General features: G+C 52.5%; 1 protein-coding gene across 1 annotated transcript in view; it reads right to left on the bottom strand.

The window, feature by feature from the left end:
• Positions 1-24,249, bottom strand: part of CLNK (cytokine dependent hematopoietic cell linker) — an 83,442-nt gene that overhangs the window by 49,267 nt on the left and 9,926 nt on the right. Inside the window, exons 2-4 of the mRNA XM_090267400.1 lie at positions 7,726-7,763; positions 3,282-3,423; positions 2,031-2,122 (exon numbers count right to left, since the gene is read on the bottom strand). Coding sequence (XP_090123526.1) covers positions 2,031-2,122; positions 3,282-3,423; positions 7,726-7,763 — 272 coding nt within the window. The remainder of the gene's footprint in view (positions 1-2,030; positions 2,123-3,281; positions 3,424-7,725; positions 7,764-24,249) is intronic.

The raw sequence follows: 24,249 nt of genomic DNA, 5'->3' as shown, positions 1-24,249 counted from the left end.
CAGGCTGGTAAAGGGTTCCATATGAATAGAATCCAAAATGGGGAAAGACCGCTATTCATACACGGCAGTCCCTGTCTATATCACGGTTTGCTTATCATGGCCTCACTGTATCGCGGATTTAAAAAAAAAATTCAATTATTTATCGTGGATTTTTTGCTATATCGTGGTATTTTGCGGTACTCTATATGTACGTTGTTAAAGTTACGTAGGTTTAAGAGTGTAGAATAAATGTAAGGTTCCTACTTCACAGGGAGGTCTAGAACGTAATACCCGCGATAAGTGAGGGAATACTGTATCAAGATTCTGGGCAAGTAATTGAGTTTGTCCGTTGTCACACATTTAACCAATATCTGTTGGGAACCACTTATGTGGGGGCACTGATCTAGGTGCTGGGGCTAACATGGTCCCTCCTTGAGTGTCCTCTATTGGTGACTGCTTTGTGACAAGCACTGTGTTCTGTCTGTGTCACCGTACCAGCCACGAGATCTCACAGCTGAGGCCATAAAGCCTCAGAGCGGGTTCGTGGCCCAAACAGACAGAGCTCATAATAGCTGGAGCTCTTAATATGGGGATTGTAATGTCCATCTTGCAAAGTTATTCATTCATTCCAATCTCTGCTCAGAACGACCGTCCTTAACTCCCCTTCCCGGCTTTAATCATTTTTTCAAAGCCTTTATTGCTTGACGGATTGTTTAACTGTATTGCTTATTTACCTGCATTTATGACAGGTCCGTCCCCTAGTATGTAAGTTTCATGGAGCAGGGGCATGCATACCAAAGCCTATCATGTGTCTGGTCTAAAAAACACTCAGCATGTATTTCTTGAAGGAATTCGTTGAGTGAACGGTGAGTGTTTAGCGTGGCTCCCGTGTAAAGCAGAGGTGGCCCCTAGCTCACCCCCATCCTGTGGGCTCAGTCTCTCCTGGGTGTGTTCTGTGTCAATGACCTTGTTTGGTTACATCTGTAACTTCCTTTTCTTGTCAATATTAATGGAAGCCCTCATGTTAGATAGATAACGTGAAAAAATAATGCACAAGAAAGAATGTGCTGTATGCAAAAACAGGTTCACATTCAGCAATAAATGTGGGACAAATTAAAAATAAAAGAGCAGTGAAATCAGTGAAAAGTAACTTAAAACGTAATAGCCAGTCTTGCTTCTATGAGGTGGACATTCCCATACAGGGCTTTGGTGTGAGTACATTAAATAAGTTTTGAGGATAGAAACACCGCAATATGAACCAAAACCTTTACAATGTTTTCAACTCCATGGTTAAGGAAAATAATTAAAAATTCCATAATGGGGTATCTCCATAAAGATTATGCTTATTAATGTTTATACATGGAAAATTGTTTTATAACCAGAATATAATGTGAAAGTAAAAGAAAGTCAGGTGTATACTATACAATAAGAACTCCCTTGCATAAGCTGTGTCTGCATAGAAAATATTGGTAGGGCACACAATCAAACATTAGGACCGAGAGTCCTGCAACCTCAGGGATGATTGATTTGCATTTTCTGCATTTATGCATTAAGAAAATAAAGCAATAGCAAAAGTGTTAGTAAAAATAAAGTCCTATATATGTGTTTAGAGCATTTGCAAGATATTGTCATAAGATTATCTTTGTAGTCCAAAGTACAAAGATAAGGTAAGCATGGCAAGGATTTCTATTTCTGCTTTGTAGGTGAGGTCACAGTAGCAGGGGCCGATGGTGGGCCTAGGATCGGGGCCAAGTGATATGTTCTTACTATCAGAATGATCCAAGTTCAAGCTCTGCTCGTAGAGAAGGGGAGGAGCTTGGGCTAAGATGCACGTGGAAGCCTGATGCTGGCTCACGGAAGAGCCTCAAGCACTGTTAGCTCCCCTCCCCGCCCCTTCCCGGGACGTGGTCCCGCCAGTCCCAGGAGCCTGACCGCTCATTCCCTGACGAGATGCCTCTGGAACGAGAGGTGGGGTCCCCTGGCTGCCGGGCAGCGCCCTCTGTGTGTTTGGTTCCCTTAGTCAAGCTGTTACTCAGGTCACCCCGCCTCACCTGCACGTTCCAGGCTTGCCCCTCCACGGCGAGTGACATCTTGGCGTGTAAGGAAAGGGGGGTGTCCACCATACCCCTGAAATAGCGCGTGTCTGTGAAAAGAGGGCAAATCAGAGTCATACCCCCACAAACCCAGCACATTACAATTTATACAAGCCTTGCGCCCCTGCAAACTCCCCGAGTCACCAGAACCAAAGTGTGAGGCCAGCAGCTGTCCCTCCGCTTCACAGAGGAGGAGCCTGAGGCCCCAGGAGGAGGAGTCCCTCCTCGTGGTCCCTACACAGAAGCGCCAGAGTCTGGACTGGAACATCCTCGTTCTCACCCCCTGGGGGATTCTTCTTATCCTTCAAGGGCTGCTGGGCGGTGTCATGTGTGAAAGCCCTCCTGGACTCCCAGGCTCCGACACCCCGCCCCGGCTCTCCTTTCTATTTTATGCACTTGACATGTTCTGTCATATTTATCTGCTGACCTCTCTCCTTCTGCCACTAGATCGCGACCTTGCTGAGAACAAGGATTCGGCTTTGTTTATCTGTGTGCCCCGTGGTGCATTTTTAACACGGTAGGGCTAACAACAGATACTCAGTAGATCCTGCGACGCCTGTGGAGTGAATGAACTAAGGAATGTCAGCCTTATTTACAAGGCGAGGCTCTCCAGCAGAACTTCCGGGGGCTCCTGTCCTGGCGGGCGCCCAGGTGCCACCAGCCTCCCCGCTGGCCTCGCAGAAGTCGCTCTGCTGCATCCGAGGGCCCAGACGCGCTGGAGCCGTGAAGCGGGGGTGCACTTTGCTCTCTCTTATGCTGGGCTTTGCTGCCTGGTCTCCTGCTGCTCAGGGGCTGGCCACCGCCCCGTGAACCAGCCAAGAGGAAGACCTTCCTTTCGCTCTCTGCCCCTCCGTGCCAGCTGTCCTGACACCTTCCCTGTCGCCCACACCTCGGCCTGGCGACCCATCCTTGCGCTCAGCAGCGGTTCCTAGGGCTCAGGAGGGTCATTGTGATGACAATAACCAGCAGTTACACAGCCCTGACGCAGCCAGGTCCTCTCGTGGGAGCTCGACACTCGTCATCCATGGCGCCTCCAGAAGAACTCTCTGGGTAAAGTTCTTTTATTATGAGCCCTGCTTTTCAAACGGGGGAAAACCTGCTCCGGGTCACACCCCTAGAAAGCCCTGGAGGTGGGATTGTAACCTAAAGTTATTGAATTCAGAATCCGCAGCTTTAATTACTGTGCAGACTTTAGACCCCAGCCGTTACCTGCGTATTCGGAGTCCTTCAGAGGCCTGGCTGGCAGGATTTTCATCGACTGCCACGGCCCTGCCACGTGAGGCCTGGGAGCTTCGTAGTCATCATCGCTGGGGCCGTTGGCTCCGTCCAGGACTTCAGCAAAGCCCCTTTCCTAAGCGGGAGGGAACATTGAGAGAGTCAAGGGACGGTACCACGGTGATCAAGATTCCAGGCAATGGCGTGGGCTACGGGAGCGGTACGGGTCCTCTTAGGGGCGAGGTAAGAGTCTGGGTCCCGGGGTAGTGAGATTCTTGTGGTAGGCAGAATTCTACTGATGCCCCCCAATAGTCCCACCCTTTGTTATTCAGTCAAATAATTACCTAGGTGCTGCTGTGAGGGGCCATTGCAGATGTAATTAAGATTACTAATTAATTGTCTTTGAAACAGAGAGATCATCCTGGGTAATCTGATTGGGCCCAGTGTAATCACGTAAGCCCTCAAAAGCAGAAAGGGGATCTGCTTGCAGGTGACATGATTTTGTATGTAAGAAATCCCAAAGAGCCCCGTGACAATTATTAGAACGAATAACCAATTTAGCAAGGTGGCAAGACACACGATTGCTGTACAAATTTCAGTTGCATTTCTATATTCTAGTCATGAGCTCCGGTCTGAACACCAGGAATGGCAGGACTGGGTACCAGTCCACAACAGACGTGTCATTGTCAAAGGAATCCTGGGACCTGTACCTATGTGTCGGGGTCTGGAGCCAGCGCAGGGCCATGTTTAAGCAGGAGAACCACCTTCAGCGATCTTCTGTGCGTTGCACACAGTCTCCCAGAATGCTTTTCCCTTTCTGGGTCTCAGAAAGCTCCCCTCTGGCCCTGTGTGTAGAAATGACTTTTGTGTTTATCTGGGCCCCAGAGAGGATCCAAGAGTCACGCTGGTCAATAATGCTGAAGTCCTGAGAGATCTTAGCGGAGTGTCGTGTGGTGTCGAGGGCTCGGAAGGAGGAGACAGAGTCTACTCCGAGTGAAAGGTGACGGTGGCCTTGAAACGCTGATTTATTCCCTCTTGCACTGTCTCTGCACACCCGTCGTAGCATGTGGGTGGCTGCAGGCCACACTGTCGGGCTGGGAGGGGGCTGGCGGTTGCAGAAGGCCGTGCCACATGCTGGGAAGGCCTTGACGTCTTAAAGCTTCTCCTAATGGCCGGGGCCGGGAATAACAGGCCCAGTTACAGGAGATTTTTATGTACATCCCCCAGACTGGCCTTCAAAATAACGCACTTTTATTTTTCTTTAACAAACACAGAAGCAGAGCATCGGTGCCACCGATGGGTAGAAGCGCCGCACCCACACTGGAATCCAGTGCCAGGTATTTAAAACTGTTCTGCACCCCGAAAGGGAGGGCAGAGCGCTCGGGGTGCTCCTCGTGTGACAGCACCCAGAATGTCGACCTCTAACCAGACAGCAATGGCAGACAGTGTGAGCCTTGACGCAGACCCTGCATTGTTACTGTGCAGAGAGAACCTCATTTCTCCTCAGCCAGTCCCCGCCACTCCGCACAGGGTGGGGATCCCTGCACTCTGCCTCTGGGCTCCCAATTTACTTTCTAGTCTGGAGCTGAAAACTTAAAATCAAAGCCATGGCTTCGTAGCCTTGCTAAATCTGGCTATTTTGCGTTCAGTAGATTCCTAATATATATACTTGTGGAATAACCACGCTTAGGGTATAACCCTTTCTACGTGTATAATTAAAATGTTAAAATTTATGCCGTAATTTGTCTAGCTGGAGAGAGATCGTTATCAAAGGCCACTTCAAATTTATTTCTTAATTCGGTGGATGCACACACACCCACTAGCATGAACAGCATCACCGTGGTTACAGTATGACCATCAGGTGTCCTACATGAGACAGAGCATGTCAAATTTTGAGCAAAGTGCCAATGGCAGCACACAGTGACCGTTAGCTGCAAACCTTATTGCTGAGACGGCCAGGGTAACCGCTGCTGTTAAGTCGTGGCAACGGGGAGGCCCCCAGTCACGCATCCCTCTCCTCCTCTGCAATTAAGTCCCTGTCACGTTGGTTAAGTAAGCACTTGGTACGTGCCGGGCGCTGCATGCACCTCCTGTCATTGCAGAAGCAGGCACGCCTCTGAGGTGACTATTAGAGCGGAAGGACCTGGACTCAGACAGGCGCGAGTTGAAGCCCTAGCCCTGCGTTATTCTAGTTCTCTAATGCACTTGGGTAAGTTGGTTCCTAGCCCCAGGCCTCCAAGTGTGGGGCTTTTTCTATGATCACTCTGTCAAAGCAGTCTGGTACTAGTTACCCGAGGGATCCGATTTCTAGGTAGAAAACAGCATGGTGGGGGGTGGTGGTTACTCACCAGGCCCCCACCTGGAAGGCCTCTGGGATTCCACTTGGGCTTATGCAACTCCGCACACGTAACGCAAGGGTGCAGAGTGCAGCCGAGTTCCCCATGGGACGGCGCAGAGGAGGGGGCCCTGCAGACGGCAAATTTGACCTTCAAAGTGCTCGCCTTGATTTCCACCCAGGTGTTCCTCACGCAAAGAAAGCCGGTCTTGAGTCTTAATGTGAACTCAAGCATAACTACAGGCAGGTCATGAAGGCCAAGGTTATCAGATGCGGGGCGCTCGGGTGCAAGAGACTGAGGACCCACACAGTGACCCAGGAGCAGGAACAAGGTAGAAGGGGAGAGCGTTAAGTCACCAGGTGTAAAGTGGAGCGGGGCTCTTTGCCCAGTTTACCTCGATGCGGTGTCCCCCCAACGGGGCCTGGCAGCTGCAAAGCCCCTCCTTCTCCATCTGGTCTCAGGAGGAAGGCAGGGTCCAGGCTGGGGGACTGGCGCCACCCCATCCTAGATCTACATTGTGGACCTGCTTTGTGACTTTGGGGAGTTACTCAGCCTCCCAGAGTCAGACACTCAGTGTGTCAATTGGAGAAGGCCACGCCCAGCTTCCTCGGTTGTACTCAGAGATTAACTGAGCAAAATGCACATAAAGGCTCTGCTGTGGCCTCCGCCCATGACACTGCGTGTCAGATCTCTCCCCTCCGATTGGCATGCTGGGCGTCAGGAGAGCAGGTGCCGGGGCAAAGCAAAGCTGGCTGCGGGGCTCACAGCTGACGAGGTGAAGGGGGAAAGGTCAGCGGGAACTGCACGCAGAAGTGAGTTCTGAGCTGGAGCACAGGCGCGCAGATCCTCTGGGGATTTGATGGACGAACGTCGGTGGCAAGAATGCCATTGCTGCGCGGTGACGGCAGACGCCAAGACACCCCCTCAGCACAGAAACTTTGGGGAAGGCTTGGACCTGCTGGAGCGGCTGGGAATGTGAGAGCAAGGCCCGTCCTCCGTCCAGCCCCCTCGCTGGGTTTCACACGCAGGGCGCGTGGGGACGCCCAGAGGAACAGCCACCCCCTACCCCACCCCGCGGCTGAAGAGAACCCACGCCAGACCCTGCGGTCCTGCCCACGGGACTGAAGAGACATATTTGGATTTATTTCTTTCCAGGGAGGGAAAGAGACAGAGTTTTGTTTTAATTATAATAAGTTCCATCTATTTGTTTATTAACCTATTTATTATCTTCTGTCTACCTCAGAGGTTCTTAACTAAAAGTTCATTATTCTTTCCCCATAAAACTTAAAATTAATAAAATAGTTTGTGATTGACTGATTGATTGTGTGTGTCCTGGGGTGAATTTCCGTAGCTTTAATTAGATTTTTAAAGAGGTCTTTCAATCAAGAATGATCCAATCTATTCCATTCATCATCAACAGATATGCTAGTTAAAACTATTTAAATAATACAGATATACAATTTAATAATAAAATTATTTATAAATATTGGATAATTGACTTCTGTTATAAATTTTCTCAAGTCATTAGAATTTTCTGTAAATATTATTAATGGCTTCCTAATGTGAATATAATATATTCAACTACTTTTATATTGTTGAATATTTAGCACGATTCCAGTGAGCTGCCATTTAAGATATGCTGTTATAAAATATACATGAGTGTGTTTAAATATTAATCCAAATTTTGGGTTAGTTCCTTAGTTTAAATTCCCAACCACAGTAGTATTGGGCCGAAGATAATGGACATTTTTTTCTCTTGCTTAGTTAATATTATGAAATTGCTTTCCAGAAAGCTTGTCCACTCCGGCATTTCACCGCGAGAGCCCTGCTCACACACTGCCTGGCACCGCATGCTGGCGTTTTCACCGGATCCAATCTTCCCAGCGACCGCGTGAGTTCCTTTTTATCTCCCTCTGAGAGCGAAGGAATTGACATACAACTTTATACACCGGAATTGAAATGCAATTTTCCCTGCGAGGAAATGATACATTCTGGAAGATTTTTTTTCTTTGTTTTTTATCCACCAAGCACCTAGACAAAAAGCCAGTTATTCTGCTAATATCAAAGACTGGGAAAACAGGCAAGGGAAGTGGGTGACTTACGTGATCGAGGAGAGACTCGCCAATAGCCTGAAACTGGCCTGCCAACGAAAACAGACCAAGACGTTAATGCAGAGCATCGGAGAGGCTGCGCCCCTGTTTTCCCTCCAGAACCCCGTGCCCGTTTCCCTGGGCTTTCCTTGGCTGTAACTGCCGGCAATGAAGTGCATGTGCCTGTACTTCTCCGTGTCTGCTGCTCTGGCGAAACCGGGCGGTGGGAAAGAAGGGAAGAAAGTCGAATCCAAACTAAGAAGCTGCACTCTTTCCACAGCAGGCCAACACTCGCGGGGAGAGGAAGCCTCCTCCCCCAAACCAAGTGCACCCACAGGCGTGACCCAGCAGCAGCTCCGCCCCCTCGCCCCTGATGGCACGACACTGTGCATTCGCGATGGTCTGTCCATCCGTCTGTCTCCCTGAACACACTGAGGGCGGGGTCCTAACTAGTCACTATCTGTCCCAGCTCCAGAGGCACAAGGCTCAATATTGACCAGATGAGTTCTTTTATTCTTTTTTTTTTTCTTTACCGTTAACTTTTTATCCTCATCTGCCCCAAACATTTTTTTTTCATTGCTTTAGAGAGAGAGGATGATGGTGGTGGTATGGGGGGGAGGGGGAAGAGAAACATCAATGTTTGGGTACCTTCTCATACACGCCTACACGCCTGGACTGGGGACCAAACCTGCAACCTGGATATGTGCCCCGACCAGGAATCGAACCTGTGGCCTTGTGTTCCATGGGCCGACGCTCCCGCCCACTAAGCCACACCGGCCAGGGCCAGACGCATTGCTTAAATGAACTTGGTTCAGTCGAAGCTTCCCGGCACGCCACTCCCTCACGAGGACTTGTTTTTGAAGGGGTGCCTGAAGGTCGCTGAGAACACTCACTGCTCCGTGTTTCAGGTTTTACCCGCAGATGACGCAAACCAGCAAAGGACCGCGCCCACGGCCTGCAGTATTTTTTTTTTTTTTTTTGGTTTCTGCAGAGACTTAATTTTCTTAAATTGCCCTGCAGTTTCACGCTGTGAGTCTGCGTGAGGAACATTATCAGCAGAAAATGTCCTTATCACAGTCTCTTCATTAGCACACATACGAGGAGTTTCCCGCAGGTTTCAGGACCAGAAGCTGCGCGCTTCTTCGTTTCTTCGCAATTGATTTGCTTTGATTTGATGGAGAACACCAGTCCCGTGAGAAGTTGTATTTCTCGTCCTCCTTTGGCTGCTCAGAATCTCAGGGCACGTGTCTGGCCGGCGTCTAGGGAGTGGAAGAGGACCATGGTGTGATGGGTATTTCTACGTCTTGGTCTGGCTTCGTCATTTATTAAAACATGTCCTTTTACCTGGATTCCCTTCCCGTACCCACATATGGAATTCATAGTTGTGAACATGTCCGCATTCCCATGGCTTCTGTACGGTGTGAAGTGTCAGTTAGTAAAAGTTTGCTCAGTGGAGACACAGCTCTCGGGAACTGGCCTAGGACCTATCGCTGGGGCAGTGTTACTCAGCCAAGCTAATCTGGAGACGTTGAGCCGGGAGGTGCAGAATCCTGCCTGTCACAGTCCCGGGGTCCCCTGGAGTGGGGACTGGCAGCTCTCACCACCCTGGGGTCCTAAAGGACACCTTCCTGTCCCAGCACAATTACACCGGCACTGAGATCCCTGGAAAAGAAACCCACAGATTTCTCAGGCCCTTCAGAGTAGCAGTGTCCCGTTTCCTGAATTGAGTTAAAGTACTAACTAAGGTCACTCATTAAACACCAACTGACCCCGAGGGAGCAAACGGCCCCAGATTTATTGGGGATCTGCTCTGGCCTGTCGAATTCAGAGTTTAATGTAATTTCATTGTAGGAGATTGTCCTCATGAAAGACAGTTGTTCTACTGACATCCCCATGGGAACCTGGGGTCTCTTCTCTCAGCAAAAGCCAACGTTGCTGCCTGAGACTCTCCTGGCATCCCCAGATGTGCTTCCTGCCACTCCAGGGCCTTTGTGTCATCCCGCCTGGAGTCCCCGCCTCCTTGCCCTCCTCCCCTGGGACTTCCCCTGATCACCGCAGGCTCTGCAACAGGACAATTGTCAGAGCAACTCATCTTCTGTCTCACTCAGTATGATGAACACTATAAAAACAGGGACCCTCCGCTTGCTTCTCTGTTGTGAACGAACACCGTCCATCTCTGGGACGGGAACCATCTCTTACCTCTCTCTCCCATGGTACATGTCCACGTGAGTAACGATGCCGGGTCTGGGACGTGGAATGGCAAAAGGACTGTTTTAAACCTGTGGATCAATGTGTGTCGCTCACGGCCCACAAAATACAGTCCAGAGTTCCTGCGGCGGCTTCCAGCCCAGCCCAGCTGGCCTTTGCCCTCTCCTGACTTTCATGTCTTTCCAGTCCCTTCCTCATGGAACTGTGGCCAGCCAGCCTCTCCCAGTCTCTCAGGGACACCGAGCTCCTTGTATCTCAGAGACGTTGCCTGTGCTGTTCCTCAGCCCGGAACGGGCTTCCCTCAGCTCTTCTTTTGCCATTAGAGAGTATCTTATATGTCATGTCCCTCAAGGGGACAGTCCCTGGCCACTAATCTCAGGTAAAAGTTAAGGAGGAGCATCTCTCCAGCCCAGGCCTCACCACCTCAAGCTCCCGGCGTGGCGGTGAGCGTGCTCTGTGCCCGCCAGCCTGCGTGGGCATGCACATCCCAGCAGAAATGCGTGTCCCAGTGTCTTTGCAAAGGGTGGCTGCGGTGGGCGCTGCGGCCTCTGGGACGAGGTGCATGTGAAGGAGTCCCTTGGACCCTCCACGCTCTCCCTCTTTTCTCAGGGGCCGGCTGGAGACAGAGGACCCCAAAGCCCTCGGGAATAATGGAAGCCCCTGGGCAGTAGGAGAATGTTTGGCAAAAGACCTCCTTCGACCCACAGCGCGTTGTGGTGTGGGCAAGAAATAAGCCTCTCTTTTATTAACACTCCTGACGTCTGTAGTTTCCGTAGGAGACATGCGAGCCTCCCCTGGCTGAGAACGCCTTTCTAGTGTCTCTGTAGAGCGTCGGAACAGAGCGAGCCAATAAATACATCACTGCAGACGGGGCGCCGGCCTGGCCCCCCGGCGGTGCTGAGACTCAGGCTCCGGGCATCGTCAGTGCACAGCCAATGAGCAGCCAGCGGTGAGCTGCGGGGGGGTGGGGGGGTGCGGTGGGAGCGCCCCAGAACTGGGAATACCTGACTCCTCCCTCGCCGAGAGACCTGGAGACGGGCCCTTCCGCTTGCTGGAGCCCCGATCCCCAGCAGCCTGGCACCCCCAGACACTTCCAAGCCTTGGAGCCCCTGGGACTGAGGGACAGGCTGGCTCCTCAGGGAGGGCCCTTTTCTGCAAGGGCGGGCGACGCTGCTGCTCACACCGCGGTCCCGGAGGAGTTCTGTTCGGGGGCCTGGCGGGTCGTCCGTCAGCACCGACGCCACGGAGCCCCAGAGAACCACACTTGCGCGCTGCGTTCCCTCGAGTGTCCTGTGTCCTGGAGACGCTCAGGGGCTTTCCTGACGGGCAGAAAGAAACTAGCCCAGACTTTGGCCGTCAGCTTGGACACCTCTTCTCATGCCCACAGAGGAAGGACCGAGGCGTGTGGCCGGCACCCATCCAGTTAAGGGCCCCTGGCTGTTTCCATCTTGGGTGCTGAAAAAGGAGGAACTAAGAACAAGCAGTCACCCAGTGTAAACTAATTGCTTTCTGCACAAATTCCCACGGGGCTGTTTATTCCCACTGTGGTCCCAGAGCTTCCGACCGAAGCCCCGCCTCCCTCCTGTTAGAAGGTGGGCCGTGAACACAGAGAGACTCTCTGGCTATTTGCACTGGTAAACATTCCGTGAACTTAAGCCCCTGGAGGCGCAAGACTGTCGCCTTGTCTCTGACCCATTTGCTACCCTTATAGGAGCAGGGGGGCTGGCTGAGCCCCAAGTACTGTTGCCATGGGATAGTCACATTTGGAAAAAGTTCCCCAAGCAAAACCAGCTTCTGTTTCCCTTTCTTCACAAGGTTTCAGAGGGAGGGGGTGGGAGGGAGGTATGGAGAGGCTGCGCGTGGCCTCCAACGCCAGAGGCTGCCCGCTGGACCCACGCCGTTCGTGGCGAGAGGCAAGAGGCCGGTGGATTCCAAACGCCCATCGCCGAGGGCTGCGTGGCAGAGACAGCTGTGTGTCTCCCCCACCCAGTTCCCCTTCTTCTCAGCACTAGAACCCCCCGATGGTGCGGTGGGCACAGGCCGCTGAGAGGAAGCACTTATCACACCTCCGAAGTATCCCGGTAGAGACACGTGGCCATGAGGCCGAGTTTCGGTCAATGAAAGAGGTGAAGAGTCAACTCACTATTTTCTTAAGTGACACAGTTGTGTGCTGTTTATTTCTTCTTTTTCTTCCCTTTTTCTCTCCTGTTGTCCGGATCACAGTTATCACTGTTTTAGGTGATGGGTCAAAATCCCATCTGAGGGCAGTTCAAGAGAGGGAGCAAGACAGGAGGAGCGGGAGCCCCGAGGACTGCTCACCTCTAGGTGTGACCACCGTAAGAAAAAGCAAACATCCATCACGGTCAGGCCTCAGAATTGCATTTTAAAATCAGCTTTGCAGCTCACCAGTTAACATAGCAGAGAAGGCATGAGCCTGTATTTCATGGAAGCTGAGTAAGAAGTTCCGGGTTCAAATCCTGGCCTTGTCCCTCGCCGGCCATGGGATTTCTGGCAAGCCCGTGAGCCTGGGATTGCTGGGTTAGCTGATATTAACTTGTAGACTGGGAATGATAGTATCTACTCTGAACAGCTGGTGAGAAGTTTAAAAATGGAACTTCCTGGCTCAGTGCCCCGCGAATGCATTGCTGTATTTCATGTTTCCTGTCTTTTCAAGTTCAGCATCATGACCAAACCCTTTGCACTCAGTCCAGATCCTTAGTCCTCTCCGCTTTCATATCGGTGGTCGGAGACCGTTCGTGACTTACGGCTCATTTCAAAAGCAAGGCGTGTCTTTTTCAACATTCATCTTTGCTGACAGGCACCTGCTGCCTTTCCACAAGGGTTCTTCAAGCTGGAGTCCCTTCCAGCTGTGAGGCTCGGGGACTCGGGGACCATCACCATCTGGCTGACCTTCTCATTTCAAAGATGAGAACAAACCAAGCGAGGCCAGCTATGTGGCGACAGCCCCAGGTGTGCTGCGATGGACTTGGGTTCCCCCTGCTGGTCTCTGACCTGCTCCCTCACCGCTCCCGGGCTCTGTGTGCCTGATCTGTGTGGTGAGTGTAATAGAACCTCTTCCCAGGTTTATCAGATGCCTGGCCCCAACCAGGGGCTCTACTCGATACATGTTAGTCTCTTTCCATTTTCTCTTGTTCTCAGAACCTAGAACTTGCTGATGTCACGAGAACCAGCCTTCAGATTCCGGGCTCCAGACTCACAGTCTGGGGTCCGTTCCTACTCACTATGCTGCCTTTCTTAATTTTTGTCTTTTAGGAACTTGAAGGTATTTGAGGACAGAGGCATCCACCCGATCTTCCTCTCACCTTGATGAGAAACAGGGTAGTCCACACCTGGTGCCCTGGCGGGTCCCAAACCTTAGACCATCGATCCATGGCTATAGGAAAGGGCACTTCTTTATATTCACTCTCCCTACCTCTGCGTAAAGGGTTATAATGTCCAGGGACCCTTGACTGTATGACTTAGACTTGGGGAGATGAGAAACGGGCGAGGAAAAGAAGGAAGGAGGGGAAGAGAAAGAGGTAGAAATAGAGATAGATACAGACTATACATATATGTATAATATGTCTGTTATATGTAGTTATTATAACATGTGCATACACAGGGGAGGGCAAAAGTAGGCTTACAGTTGTTCATATAAAAATAACAAATAATAATACAAAAATGTGAACCTACTTTTGCCACCCCTGTATATATTTTGTCTCTCTCTCCATCTGTGTGTCTGTGTATATGTCTATCTATCCGTCTACCTACCTACATACCTACCCATCAACCGGTTCAGTCCTTTAGCCCTTTTGGACATTTCAATTTTATTCACTGAGCCACAGTCTCCTGACCTGAGGATGACGAGTTGTAAGTTTTAAACACAAATAGTCCAAACTCGCAGAAATAGCTACATTGATTGGTGAGCTGGGAGAACAGCCTTAATGCTCTCATGGGGTGGCCCTTGGAAATTCATTCCCTCCTCTAGTTCTTAATCTCCTCACCTGGAAAGCAGAGGCTTAGCGTCTCAGACTGGCTGAGTCCTTGGGGCTGTTTGTCTTTTTAAAAAACAAACAAACAAAAAACACCTGTACCCAAAGCTAGTTATAGCCACATGAAGAACGACCAAAGATTACTTGAATGAAGGACAGATGAACGAATGAGTGGGGAGAGCTAAGGCAGCTGCTTTTCCTTCTCTTTTTTGGGGGGGCTCTCCAGGAATTCAAATGAAATGTGCTGTTGTCCAGAGAATTGACCACAGCTTCTGGGTGGGGACAATCTTGATAGTTTCTTTTTGCTTCCAACAGTGATTCTTAAAAGACCACCTTAGAACTACCTGAATTGGGATTCTCTTGTTAAATTAAAGATCCCTGGTCTCAGTATAAGCCTGCCAAAGTATAGGCGATGGGGTGGGCCTGTGTTTTTAACTGTGTGATTCTGATACACACTGAATTTTGATGATAATTTTTAAGATTTTACTTATTTTTAGAGAGAAGGGAAGGGAAGGAGAAAGAGAGGGATAGAAACATCAAAGTTTGGTTCTCTCTCTCTCTCTCTCTCTCGCTCTCTCTTTTTTTTTTTGGTTGTCGCTTGTGTTCCCCCAACTGGGGACCTGGCCCGTAACTCAGGCATGTGTCCTGACCGGGAATTGAACCACCAACCCTTTGGTTTGCAAGCTGGCATTCGATCCACTGAGCCACACCAGCCAGGGCTGAAGACAAGTCTTAATTCTTGGGTTTACCAATCTTAGGTGATTTGAAATCTTTGCCTGTACTTACCAGAACTGGGTAAACACCTTTTCCTAGCAATACAACTGCCCACTTTTTCCCATGTGTTTTTGCCCACCAATTTCTGCAGGTCTTAGGGAGAAGGGGCCTCTGCTAATTAATGGAGGTGTTGCAATATCCAGACAGGGCCAGCAGGGGGCATTCGCTGCTCGCATATTCCATACCCGACTTTCTCCCTCTAGTTCCAAAATCCTAATTTTTCTTTAAAAGATGAAAACAAAACAAAACAAAAACAAAACAAGAAAACAACAACAAAAAAACCCCTCTAGGATTGCTTTCTTTAGAAAACTAAAAAGCAGAACAAAGCAAGAATTTGTAGACAGAATGAAGTTGGTCCTCTGTTTAATTAAACCAATATTATCAGGGTTTTTGTCATATACGGTGACTTAAGACAGAAGAACCCGCTTTCTAATCAGAACTATCTTCTCCAATTTCATTCTTTATTCAGTGGAAGGAGAACGACTCCTGAGTTTATTTTACGGGAACACATGGTACCATTCTCTCTCTGTCAGCCGCGTAGAGGTATTGGTATTGACAGATGGTCACATTTCAATACGTGCCTGTCTTCTCCGGGCCTGGAGTAGTCTTTATTTTTGGATAGACAGCTTTTAGTATTTAAAAATATATGCCACTGTAGAAAAACTAAGGTACAGATAAGTAAAACAAAAGGAAATCCACTATTTCTCATACCGAAGCAACCACGGTAAACACACGACACGCAGACTCAGGGTCCCGTCTATGCATATGTGGTCGCGCTGTGTGTCCGCTCGCTCACAGATCCCCACGCTGTCCCAGGGCCACGGCAGTGACTCTGCTTCGGCACCATCACTTCCAACGGCTAAACAGTCGCCTCTCCTATGGATGCCCCACCGTACATACTTCCAACGAATCTCATGGCCAAAAAACCCAAACAAAAAACAAACAAACAGAAACAAAAAAGAAAGGAAAAAAAAAGAAAAAAAAATCACAGACCACTTAAAGCGCCTTGGAATGTTAGGAAGACCCCCGGGAAGAGCAGAACCGTAGGCCAGCGGCCTGCGCATGCTCAGTTGGGTGCGTCTGCGGGGTGGTCTGCGAGCGTTGGGGGCGGGGGTCAGGGTTTGGACTGGGGTGCACGTGGTCCGGCCTGGGCCGCTGCACCTCGGTGCACATTCTCGGGGTGTTGCTTTGTTTTCTTTTCCCTGCTCGTGTCTCCAGACTGTTGCCGATGGACTGGAGGACGCACCTGTCCAGGTCTCCGCCCCCATGACGCGGGGGAGCGGCCACGCCACGGGAGAGGGTGCAGGTGTGTCATTCACCAGCCGCAGCCGAGGCAACGACTCCCCGCCCAGGCACCACCCCTTTAGCATTTTCTAAGGCCCCCACTGCCCCCCCAGGACTCTAAGTGGACGGTGGGAGGGCGAGTATTTGTGACCATTTAGAAGAAACTGACCCAGACGGAACGCAGCCTCTGCGAGGACTGACTGGGAGGCTGGATAAAAGCGTGTTCTGTAGGAGGGTTGAGAGCTGGGTGCCGATTAAAAACATTTTTTTTTTAACTTATTTATTTTTAGACAGAGGGGAAGAGGGAGAAAGAGAGGGAGAGGAACATCAGTGTGTGGCTGCCTCTCCCACGCCCCCAACTAGGGACCTGGCTGGCCCATAACCCAGGCCTGTGCCCTGACCGGGAACCGAACCAGTGACCCTTGGGTTTGCAGGCCGGCGCTCAGTCCACTGAGCCACAGCAGCCAGGGCTGGGCGCCCATTTTTCATGCAGATTCACAGCTGCAACTTTTCTCTGACTTCCCCCCACTCTCCTCACTGCTACGTGGGGCCGCCGCGTGCTGGCCAAGTGCTCCCGTGGGCCCCGGGGCCCCGCAAGCGACCTTCCGCCTTCCCTCGCGGGCGCGTCACTCCCTGTGATCCCGTCCATCTCTCTACTTCCTCTCATTCCAGTGCTCACTGCTAACCCCCAGCTTTCCAGGGAAATTCTCTGGAACTCTGCTTGACATTTTAACGCTCAGGAGGCACAGCACATCCTCTTGGTCACACTGGAAGGGGCCCCTGGAGGTGCCAAGCATGAGGAACCAGGCTCTGAGAAGACATGCCTGCCAAGTATGGACTGTGGTTTCTGGGGGAAAACCCATGACACTGAACTTAGTTGCGCGAACACTCAGGAGTATCCGCTTCTCTGCGCTCTGCAGACGCAGGAACTCAGGCCGGAGGGGTCTGTGTCCTGTCCCAGGCTACACGGCTCCCTGGGGGAGAGACAGGGCTCCCACCCGCTCAGCCAGGTCCCAGCTCCTGAGCAGGTCCCAGGACGGGCAGCCCCTGGGAGCATCCAGAGGGAAAGGCTGTGAGGTGCTCCTGTCATTTTGAACAGGCCAAAGGTCTTATCAAAGGGAAAAAAAAAAAAAAAGGAATGAGAGTAAGAGCCTAAGAGACCGGCGCTGCCATTCCCGCCGCTTTGCTGACCAAGGGCCCCTCACTCACCTGTGGCACCGCAGTCTCGCCGCCGTGACCTAGGGCAGAACAGAGAAGCAAGGTGAGCGTCAGTCTGATGTGGGGTTCACACGCCTACCCGAAAGGTGTGTGTCATCAAAGGCCATTTCACGGGCCAACCCATGGAACTATTTCTTGATATTTGTATTGTTCTAGATCTAAAGTAATATTTCATGACAGAGAATATAGAAAATAGAAAAATGCATGAAGAAGGAAATAATCAGCAGCACAGGTAATATTTGGACAAACCTCGTCATAGGTGCCTGGTGTATAAGGATGCACACGTACACACACACACACATATATGTATATATATGTATAAAAACATAAGTGAATGTGTAGGATCCTAATGTTAAAAATACATTGTATGTCTTTCACTGTAATTTAGAAAGTATTCATGGGCTGCATGGTTTTGGGGGGGCAGTTGGGGTCGGGCTAGTTTTTACCGCCGTGAAGTGTTGTACTGAGGCCCCATGCCTGCGTCTCCCACCTCACAGCTGAATAGTTCCACGGAGACGCGCCACCAAGTGCAGTGGAGGGGTCAGGCAGCGTGGGCCTTCTGACCCCTTCTCATGCCGGTCACCAGGCGCCTTCCGCCGGGGCTGCGTGGATTCATAGTCCCACCTGCAGGTGAGAGGTGACCACCTCCCTGTACCTCACCACCATGGAATCCATCCTTCCCAACAACTTTGCCTACTGGGCACGCCATTCCTGCCTCACTTCCCTGATGACTAGTGAGATCGAACTATTATTATTATCATTGTTGTTATTGTTATTTTCAAATGGTTTTGGGCCATTTGCATTTCTTCTGTGATGAGTTACGTGTACACGCCTTTGCCATTCTCCAGCGAGGTCTCTGTCTGGCCAGCACAGCCACCATCGGACAGTGTGCCTTCGGAAGCTCCTTTTCCCTGACTTGGGGTGATGCTCTGAAGAGTGGGGGGTGATGGGAAGCTCTGAAGGACGTCGCTTTGGCGAGCCACCGTGTTTGTGCTGGTAATAACCCAGCCCTGGCTGTGCGGCTTTCCTCTGAGGCTCTCCAAGTGCGTCACAGGAGCAATTAAGGGAGCATCGCAACACACGCTGGGTGTAAATATTTACGAGGCCTGGTTGGTGGCAGGGACTGAGGGCACAGAGCAGTGAGGCTGGGGGATGTTGGTCACCAGGAGACCTCTGCCTGTGAGTCCAGCTTCCAGCTCGCCCTGCTGCCTTCTGTTCAAAGTGACCCTGTGGGGTAGCTACTCCTGTCCCCAGTTCACAGGCAAGGGAACAGGGGCTCGGAGGACCCACAGCCCTCCCAGTCCCTCAGAGGGCGGGGCATTCGACAGCCTGCCCACCCTGGGGTCCTGGCCCGCACCCCCGTCCCCTCCCTGCCAGCCCTGGCCTGGAGGCCGTGGTGAGTCGGGCTTTGCAGAAACTGTGCAGCCCTGGGCTCGGAACCCTTGTGGCTGGTTAGCTCTTGGCACCCTTTCAAGTTGCCTGAGATTCTGCAGAAATTAACAGTAAATCAGCCAGCAAGGAGCCAATTATTTATCTGGGGCCTGGGAGCTCTCTCTGACACTTTCAACACGCGGCCTCTTCCGTGACATCTTGGTCTTTGCTGAAGGCCTCGGAAGGCGCCCCAGACTTGCAGCTCAGGGCCCGTGAAACACGGATGATGTGTCTGAGACCGTGCCGCGAGCGTCCTGGGAGCGTGGCCGTGGGCAGGAGGCAGCGGGCCGGCTGCAGGAGGCGGGCCGGCCTGCGCCCTGGGTTCTGGAGTGCCAGGCAGTCTTCTTAGTCTCCTAGAGAGAACTTCAGCCTTAAATCTAGATTCCGTCTTGTTTCTTACCTCGGCCTCCCCTGGTTTTTAGAATCAAAGACCATTATGCGAGAAAGCGCCTTGGAGATAATGCGGCCCAATTCGCTGTTCCAACTGTTAGACTCCTGGGGCAGAAGTGAGGTCTTTTGACCCCTGAACATAGTGGCCCGGAGGGGAGAGGGCCTGTGGGCACAGGGCGTGACTGGCCTCCCGGGGGCAGCGTTCCCACGCTGCAGGTGCAGCTAGAGCTTAGAAGAATCACGTGACTTCCCTGAAGTGGCACAGCGAGCTGTGGGCACGGCCAGATTGTCTCACTCTAAGTCCCTTGTTATTTACAAGCCTAGATCAGCCGCTGTGAGCTCTGCATCTGGAAGATTCTGATGGTCAGGGCTGCCTGGAAGCATCTCATCAGATCCGCTCTGCCACTCTGCTCTGCCACTCCACTCTGCAGGGTCCCACAGCGAAGGTGCTCACGCACAGGACCCGTCCCTTGGGCCCATGCACATCAGGGCTCTCTGCACGTCAGTGCAAGCCCAGGGAGTTAGCAGAGGAAGCGTCAGCAACGCAGGGACTTCGGTGTTATTCCAGCTGAGCCTGCAAAAGGGGGAGGGGGAGAGGGAGGGGGAGGAAAGGCTGACCCTGACGCCCAGGGCCTGGGAAGGACAGGTCCGGGAGACATCCTGGGCTCCACAGTTTTGTCTGGCTGGCGTGCAGCTGATGAGCTCTCTGAAAAGGCTCCTGTGTTAACACTCTTCGAGCTTGTGAGCCCAGGATGACTAATGAAAGGGGCTGTTTGCAAACTTCATGGAGATGTGATGTGTCTTCTCTGGGCTCCAGCAAGGCCCGCGTGTCAGCGAGCTGCCTCCTGCCTCGGATTTACAAGGATGCACCCCAGTGTCCTGTTGCCAACAGCATCCGTACACGGCAGCCTGCACACGGGCCGCAGCTGGACAGTGTTAAAGCTTGGGAACCACCCCTGTGCTCTCCCCACCCCCGCTCCCTCCCACATGTGGGCCCGAGTGAGGCTGTCTTCCCCCATGTTCCCGGCTGGTAGAGGTGGGTGTCCATGCTGCGGGGGGCGGGGGTCCACCGCCTATAAAATGACAAGGCTCACTTCCAGAGGTTGGTGGTTTTCAATATTTAAGGCTCCTTACAAATAAAGACTTAATTTCTGAATTATTTTCAATTATTAATGTTTCTTAATAATTTAATCTGTTTAATAATTTTTAATAAAAGGGGACTAAATTAGACTCCCCCTCTCCCCGCTCCCCCCGTTGCTCCCTAGGAGAGCTGGTTCCGAGGAAGCAGGCCGGGTGCACTTGCGTTTGCTTTTCCATGGGAACAAAGTTTGGATGGTGTGTTATTCCAGGCCCACAGGGAGGGGACTCAGTCCTGTCTCCAGGGTCACGCTCCTGGCCTGGAGACTACTTCCTCGTCGCCGCCTTGCGTGTGATGCGTGTGGGCCCCTCTGGGTCTCATGTTGGACCAGACTGCGCCAGCGAAGCCCTTGGGGCATGGTCAGGGTGACATCACCCTCTCCCCGCCCGCCCAGGTGAACGGGCTCAGCTCCCCATCTCCCATGGAGTCCTGCCCCTGAACTAGGACGACTGCTTGAGGACAAAGGCCTCTCGGGGCTGGAGGGCAACCGCTACCGTGGAAAGTGGCTAAACTCCGTGTTCGTCTCCGTTCATTCGCTCCTTCCCTGTCTTTGAGCGTCTGCGCTGTGATTTCACCCAAACCTCCTGGCGACTCTTGGTGGGCAGTACCCGTGTGTCAATTTTAGGGCCGTATGGAACGTTAGCACCAAATGGGGCCAGGAAGTAAAGCTCTGACTTGGCAGGTGGATGGAAGGAGGCCCAGGTTTGGGAGTTTTTCATGGTGTCTCTTTATACCCGGCCCGTCTGGTGGCAGGGCCTGCCCCCGTTCCTCTGCCCTGCCGGGAGGAAGGTGGGGGGAGGGGGGCTTGGGCAAGGGGGCCGCAGGAGTCAGGGTTTGGGAATGCACAGTGTGCTCCGAGGAGGGAACCCGAAGGGACAAGCTGGAAGGGCCCTGCGGACCTGCAGGCAGAGTGGGGACACGCCAGGCAGCGGGGGAGGATGCTCAGAGCTGCGGCTCAGAAAAGGAACGCAGGGGCAGCTGCGCCGGGGAGGGCAGGGCTGGGATGTGACATGTGACGGTCTGAGTAGGAAGTGGTGACGGCCTCCACAGAGCAGGCGGCGTGGCCACCGGGGCCCTCCTCAGACCGTCTGGCATCTGTCCAGTGGAGCCCACACTCACGTCCGCAGAACAGAGGGCAACGCGAGCTCTCAGACTTCCTGCTCCGGGGCCCCCGCTCCCCAAAGGGAGGCCAGGCGCCCGCCACAGTGCCCGGAACGTGGTCTGTACGTAAACACCTGCTGCTGAATAAGCGTGAATGCATGAACGAATGAGGGGCGCACGTGTCCAGGGCAGCAAAGGTAAGGGGGGCATCCCAAGGGTAAGACAGCCCGGAGACGCACTGCAGAGCCGTCTGGGTATGACAGACGCCTGTCCGCTCCCAGCCAGGCCTGCGGTGCCCGCACACAGTGGAAACCTGCTCCCTGCAGGCGCATGCTCCCCACGTCAAGACCCCTGAAATCGGTTCCACATCGTTGTCCACGACAGATGCAAGATTAGAGCATCTCCCAGCCTTGTGTTCCTTTGAAGCACATGCAGCTCACGCCCAGGTGAAGTCGGGTCAGGCCTCAGTTTCCATAAGTGAGTAATTGGCTTCATGCTTTATCAAAGGAATCCCTCATTCATTTCAATGATCCTTTTTTTTTTTTTTCTATTTAAATAAAAAGAAAAAAAAATTGGCTGTGTACAGCTCTCTGAAGGGGTCCTGGGAAAACACCGGACGTGTTTGGTACCATTCGGAACTGTGAGAAGCTCCTCCCCCCGCAAACCCCCTGGGCTGGGGAGGCCCTTCCCACTTTGGCAGGAGCGCACGGTGGGCGGTCCCTCCTCCGAGCTCCGGTGGCCCTCCCTGCTCTAATGACACACTTCAGCTAGAAGGCAGCGTATGATGATTCATTTCTTATTCAAATCTCATAGTTTTAAATCTTGTGTTTTTTCTTTTCTCAACTAGAATTTTAAGTTCTTTCGGTCAGAAAGCACGTTTTGTGACCTGTAATCCCTTTTGGACAAGCTAGCGACGGCCCTGACAGATCTGAAAAGATGAAGACCAAGCTGGTTGGTGTCTGGCTGGGTTGCCCCGCAGATGAGAGAGAGGAAGCGGTGCCGGCCCTGCCCTGGCTCAGGGGTGCTGGTGTAGGGGGCCCACTCTGGGAGCCAGCAGAGCTCCTCCCCAGCCCACAGCGCCCTCCGCCCTCTCTCGGACCCTTCCCCACGCATCCTGTCTCCTCTCTTCCGTCCTCCACCGGCTCCCTCTGTGGCAAGTCCCTTTGGTCGTCTGTTTAAGTCTAGTGTGTGCCAGGCATGGGACTAGGACCAGCTAACAGCCTTCTAGTGTATTCCAGTGGTTCCTGCCTCTGCTCCCCTCCTCCCCTGCTTCAGCCTCTGCTATGTCCCAGCTCCTAGTGACAACCACAGGGAAGCTGGCGGGACCCCATACGGTGCTTGATGCATTGGCTGTGAAAGCCCTTTGGACCCTTCCTGCACAGTGAGGGGGGCAAGAGGGAGCGTGGGTCCCTCAGTGCCATGGACTCCCAGGGCAGCTGGAGAACAGGTGGGCAGACCCAGAGAGGTCAAGAGCAGACAAGCAGCAGTGAATGCCCATCTTGGCTCCGGGAAGACCCAGCAGGGGGCCTCCCAGCACACAGAATACAGCAGGGCAGCTGGCCCCTGAAGGACAAGGCCTGGCCTCTGTGGGCCCTGAGAAATGACAGCCACCTGCACCGTGTCCCCCTGGAATTAAGCCTTGCTGTCGGTGACAGTGGCAGAAGTAAAACACTGGTAGTCAACGAGGCGATGGGTTGGGAAGGACCTGCATGTGCTGAGTGCGAGGGACACTGTTAGTAACGGCCTGGCTGAGGATGGGAAAGGACAGACACTTGTGCTTGGGATGTGAGGATGCGGCTGGGAGCCTTGGCTCTGCTCTGTGCTAGATTGTGAACTTGGGCGAGCCCTTAGCCTGTCCCGGGCTCCCGTAGGACCTGCGTCCTCGTCTGTCTCCGCTCCTGGCACAGAGTCTTAGGATCTGTTACATATTCTTCATATGGCCCCTCCCCCCACCACAGACTGAGCGTCTTCACCTCCGGTTTTCCCTGTCCCCAGTGTGGAAGTCTCTCCCAGGTGTGTGTGTGTGGGGGGACATTCTCCCCTACCTCCCCTCTACCCTCTGGTGCCTGGTCCCCATCTCCCACTTTCTCCTCTCCATCCCATTTGCCGTGACGTAGTGGGGAGGGACAGAAGCTTGCACTCTTTGTAATGATGCTCAAAGCCAAGCGTCTCAAACATGAGTGGGAGAGCTTATTTAAGCACAACCTCCAGGGCCCCAACATGTGAGTTTCTGATTGGCAGGCGGGGCCTGAGAACCTGCATTTTAAGACGTTCCCAGGTGATGCTGATACTGCTGGTGTGGGGACCACACCCTGGGAACCGGCACCGTGAGGGTCCCGATCATGGATGCGGACGGTCTTCTCTGGGGTGCAATGCCCCTGCCCCTCCTCAGAGTGGAGAGTCTGGACACAAACACCCTGCAGACGCATAGGACTAAAAAGGAAATTCCCAGGTGCACCCTGAGTCAGAAGAAGGTGGAGAGAGTTTAGAACCCAGGAATGGTGCTCAGTCCAAGCTTTAGACTTGAATGCAAATCCCGCTGTGACCAGTTCGTGGCTCTGGAATTGTGACTGAAACACATCACCTCTCTCAGGCTCTCCCTCCTCATCTGTAAAATGGGGATAATAACACCTTCTGCAGGGCACTGTCGTGAGGTTTAAGTGTTGACGTTCCTTTCATGGTGTCTGGTGCACATCCGGTGCTCAGCTGTTGATCTGAGTTTGAGCTTGGTTGGAAAACACCCACCAGCACTGTCTGTTTCTGCCCACGTGGGAAACAGTGCAGAGCAGAGTGGCGCTGGGATTTGGGCAGATGGATCCCACGGGACGTTCTAGGACACGTTCATTTCAGTGCTGTGGATGGGCCGTGGGCTAGGGATGCGGGTGTGATCCCGTGATTTTCTTGGGCAGCCTTCAGGGCCTTAGTGTCCGGGCAGGGTCCCGGCACTCAGCCCAGCATTTGCTTGGTCTGCCACGGGAGGGCCACGTGTGTTTGAGTTTG

The sequence above is a fragment of the Furipterus horrens genome, unplaced genomic scaffold (assembly GCF_987537825.1).
Source record: "Furipterus horrens unplaced genomic scaffold, mFurHor1.1.pri manual_scaffold_2, whole genome shotgun sequence".
Lineage (NCBI taxonomy): Eukaryota > Metazoa > Chordata > Mammalia > Chiroptera > Furipteridae > Furipterus > Furipterus horrens.
Note: the sequence above shows the minus strand (reverse complement) of the source record. Positions and strands in the feature narration are given on the sequence as shown.